The sequence below is a fragment of the Nicotiana attenuata genome, unplaced genomic scaffold (assembly GCF_001879085.1).
Source record: "Nicotiana attenuata strain UT unplaced genomic scaffold, NIATTr2, whole genome shotgun sequence".
Lineage (NCBI taxonomy): Eukaryota > Viridiplantae > Streptophyta > Magnoliopsida > Solanales > Solanaceae > Nicotiana > Nicotiana attenuata.
The window spans coordinates 1-4098 of NW_017676287.1; the positions used below are offsets into that span (position 1 = coordinate 1).

Here is a 4098-nt window from a genome sequence, read left to right on the forward strand (position 1 = left end):
AGATTTATATGTCAATAGAAATGTAATGAACTTCTAGTACTTTTTATTTGTTTTATTTGGATAACAATGGCCCGAGAGAGTTTAAATGGAGTGAAATGATGAGTGAGGATTCATATAGCTGACTCCAAGTTGTTTGGGAGTTTGGACTAAGGCATAGTTGTTATTGGAGTTTAACTGTGGCTTTGGAATGAAAGGACCTATATATAGCAGAATAGATGCAGAAGATTTATATAGCTGACCTAACTAGTTGGAATTAAGGCGTTGATTGATTGATTGAGTGATGGTATTTAGCCGAGGTTTAAGTGTAACCAGTAACCTAAACTGAAATTTGGTGTGGATTGTGGTGATCTGTGTATGCATTTTGTTGGTATTTGTCTTGAGCTTGTTGGTAAGCACATGGAGATTATTGAGTTTCAGTTGTAAGCCAAAACTCGTGTAATTTAGTGGTCAAGTAATTAATTAAGTAATCTGAAGATTGACATATATTGTCATCTGAAGGAAATAAAATACAGATGGGAGGGACTTGCTTGCGCAGTACTTTGTCATATGATATATCAGTCTAGAAGTGGCCAGATGGAAAAAACCGATGGTGATAGGAAGTTAATGTGGTTATACAGGAAAAAATAAAAACAACTTTTAGGGCTATTTGTTGGGAGTTGGGTACTTCTCAATTTGATACTTGTTCTTGTGGATGAATAATTTAGCGGAAATTATTGGCAGGTATCATCCTGACAAGAATGCTAGCAATCCCGAAGCTTCAGAACTCTTCAAGGAGGTTGCGTACTCATACAACATTCTATCTGATCCAGAGAAAAGGAGGCAATATGATATGGCCGGCTTTGAGGTACTCACCCCCTGTCCACTGTAAACTATATATATATATAATATTATTTTTTGATCAGGTAAAAATACATTTTTCTCTACAAGGTCGTTCATCACGAGTAATGACATATCACAAAAAAGTCTTTTACTATTTTTCTGTTTTTATAGACTGAAATAATGGATAATAGTTCTTTCATTTGATTCGTATCACCTTACATTTGCTTGTTATGTATTAATGTGCTTTTCAATGAGGTGACTGATTTAGCAGTAGAAAGAAAGAAGTTCAAAGTAGTGTTATCAAAGGCGCGCTTAAAGCGCGCTTAAGCCCTAAAGCGAGGCTTAAAACACGTAGAATGCTTCGCCTCGCTTAACGGGCGCTTCAGTGTTGTCATCAAGGCGCTAAGGCATGCTTTTCTATGCCAATAAGCGTAATCCTGAAGAGGCGACACTAAACAATTGATATTTCACTTTATCGTAAATTCTCTTCAATTTTTTGGTTCATATATTTGGTATTCATGCTTATAGATATTAGTCTTGGACTATGTACACATATTTGTAGTTTTACTCTATTTGCCTTTCTTCCTTAAGCCCACGTTTTATTTGCGCTTAAAGCCCCAACAGACCTTAGAGCTTTTTTGCGCTTTTCGCCTTTGATGACATTAGTACAAAGAGAACTCTGGATGTTCTTGATCTCAAGAAGGAATAGAAATAAGAGTTTGGGTAGGCTATATAGCTGTAAGATAAGTTGTAGCTTTATGGCTTCAATCAAAGAATATTTAGTCATTTGTATTCACAAGTCAAAACTATACATGGGCCCTTTAGGTGCCGACAATATAAACTTAGCATATCGTAAAGGTTCAGCAAGATGTAGATACTTGAAGGTTGCAAGATAATGCTGCAGCAATCTGGATGTTGGAAATGCAACTCCGTTCGTTCTCGAAGTTCCCTTTCTGTTGTATTTGGGGAATATTCAATAGGTTTAAAGTTGAAAAGTCATCCTGTCAGCTGCAGTTATCTGGACTCTTCAGTTCTCCTTGACATATCTAGTCGAGGATTGTTTATAGGTCCCCGAATTATCTAAGAAATATGCTACAATAGAACATGTAAACATTTTTTGTTCTTAACATTAGTAGCATAAGGTGTTTATATTGGTGTTACAAGAGTTTTCTAATGCCAATATCCTCTAGTTCGAAGGTTATGGTGCATCTTAGTGATGTGGTATTCATGGAACAAGTGTATAAAATTTTATGCCAGTATTAAGCTGTTATAAAACCATCGAGGTAGGTAATATCTTAATCTGGTTACAATAGGCATTATGTATTAGAAGCCAGAGTTCCAATTCTGTCTAATTTTATTAGCAAATTATAGCTAATAAAACCTCTTTAATCTACGACGCTCAAGGAATGGCTTTTGCCGACTCTTTTCACATTTTGTTTTGAATTTAAGGCTATTGAAGCTGAAGGAATGGATATGGAAATTGATTTGTCCAACCTTGGAACTGTCAACACAATGTTCGCAGCATTGTTTAGGTAAGTCTGCCTCCTCAAATTTGTTTTTTTTTTGGTGGTGCTTTTGATTAGTTTTGTTAAATTTGTCTTTTTTCCTGGATAGCAAGTTGGGTGTCCCTATCAAAACAACTATTTCTGCTAATGTTCTTGAAGAAGCTTTGAATGGAACTGTCACAGTCCGCCCCCTTCCAATTGGCACTTCAGTCAGTGGAAAGGTAGAATTTAATTGTCCTTTCAAGTGGCAGGATAAAATCTTTATGCTGTACCAGGGTTGACATCACCTGAGCTTTAATGCAGGTAGAAAAGCAAAATGCTCATTTTTTTGGTGTAACAATTAGTGATGAACAAGCAGAGGCAGGGATTGTAGTAAGAGTTACTTCAGCTGCCCAAAGCAAATTCAAGGTACAGTGTAGATGTATACAATTATATGATAGTTATTTTGATGCACTTTTTAAATGGTACCTATATGTTTTCATGCTTTTGTGTTTTCTACTTTGTGTTGTATGTTGCGATACTAAAACTGAATTTCATTTACTTTTCAGCTACTATATTTTGAACATGATGCAAATGGGGGTTACGGCCTGGCCTTGCAGGTAATGCATTTTACACTTTTGATTCTTCATTGTGTGCTTAGCGAGGATTTGTATAGCCAGTTATTGTGTGCTTAAGATATTTCTTGCTCTAGATTTCCATTGAAGAACCTTGATGTATGTGGCTAGGGAATAGTAAAGCAGTAAGGTGGACCTCCATAGGAAATTTCATTACTGGAAAGCTAAAACACGGTACCTAAAAATTAGCTATTAGAGGACCTCGGTAGATGTGCCGAGAGCATTTTAGAAAGACAACTTTCTACTGGTTTATTCAGATTATCTCCATGTAACATAAGTTTGAATTGAGTTCTCCTGGAATTCTTGTCATAGTCTTGACAAAAAGTTTCTGCTGTTAAACTCTGGTTGAAGCCTAGCCAGCATCATAAGTTTAACCCCTGCAGAGGTCCCCGTGAGTTGCATTAGACCAATATAACATACTTTCTAAAAAAATTCTCCAGTATGCTGATAAAAGGTTTCTGCTGTTAAACTCAGGTTAAAGCTTAACCACCAATCATTAGTTTAACCTGAAGAGGTCTCCCGAGCTGCATTTGATCAATATAACTTAGCTGTTAGAAGTATCACTTTATTATGGTCAATAGAGAGAGAAACTCCTACTTCTCTCAGAGGCAACGAAAATGGAATCTCATTCTTTCAAGGAAGCTCTGATTTGGTCAGCGTTGATCCTAGATGGGGATTGCAGGAGGGTTGATACCGGGTTTGAACTCATTTTTAGATTGTCTAGGGACCATATCATGGCAACGAAGGAGTATCTTAAGACCTGCTTGGTTGGGAATTTGAGGAGAATGTGGTCTCAACGGAGGTGGCAACTGATTGGGCTTTGGAGACTTGGTAAGTGATGACGGGGCTGAAAGTGTCGGCGATGGGAGGTAACACCTTTCTGTTTTCATTTTGCTTCTGAAGTCGATACCCGTGTGCTGGGTGAGGGATTGAGATGGATGTGGGGAAGTTATCTTCTGTTAGAAAGGTGCGGTGAGACTTCTGGCTGCAAAATTCAGAAAAGGAGGGAGGATATTCTGGTGTTGAACGTGGTTGTTTGGCGGCACATTGTTGGTGCATTGAGTTGTTTAGAAAGTGGCTTCATTGATGTTCACTATAATCTGGCGGACCTTGCTAGGGTTAGGGTGCTTGTTAGGAGGAAAGGTACCAGTGTCTATGAT

At 37.6% G+C, this 4098-nt stretch overlaps 1 protein-coding gene across 1 annotated transcript in view; it reads left to right on the forward strand.

The window, feature by feature from the left end:
• Nucleotides 1-720: 720 nt before the first annotated feature.
• Nucleotides 721-4098, forward strand: part of LOC109220906 (chaperone protein dnaJ 15-like) — a gene marked incomplete at its 5' end in the record, with an annotated part of 5881 nt that continues 2503 nt past the window's right edge. Inside the window, 7 exons of the mRNA XM_019385376.1 lie at nt 721-844; nt 2269-2351; nt 2434-2545; nt 2628-2732; nt 2873-2988; nt 3621-3769; nt 3842-4081. Of these exons, the coding sequence (XP_019240921.1) occupies nt 721-844; nt 2269-2351; nt 2434-2545; nt 2628-2732; nt 2873-2988; nt 3621-3769; nt 3842-4081 (929 nt within the window). The remainder of the gene's footprint in view (nt 845-2268; nt 2352-2433; nt 2546-2627; nt 2733-2872; nt 2989-3620; nt 3770-3841; nt 4082-4098) is intronic.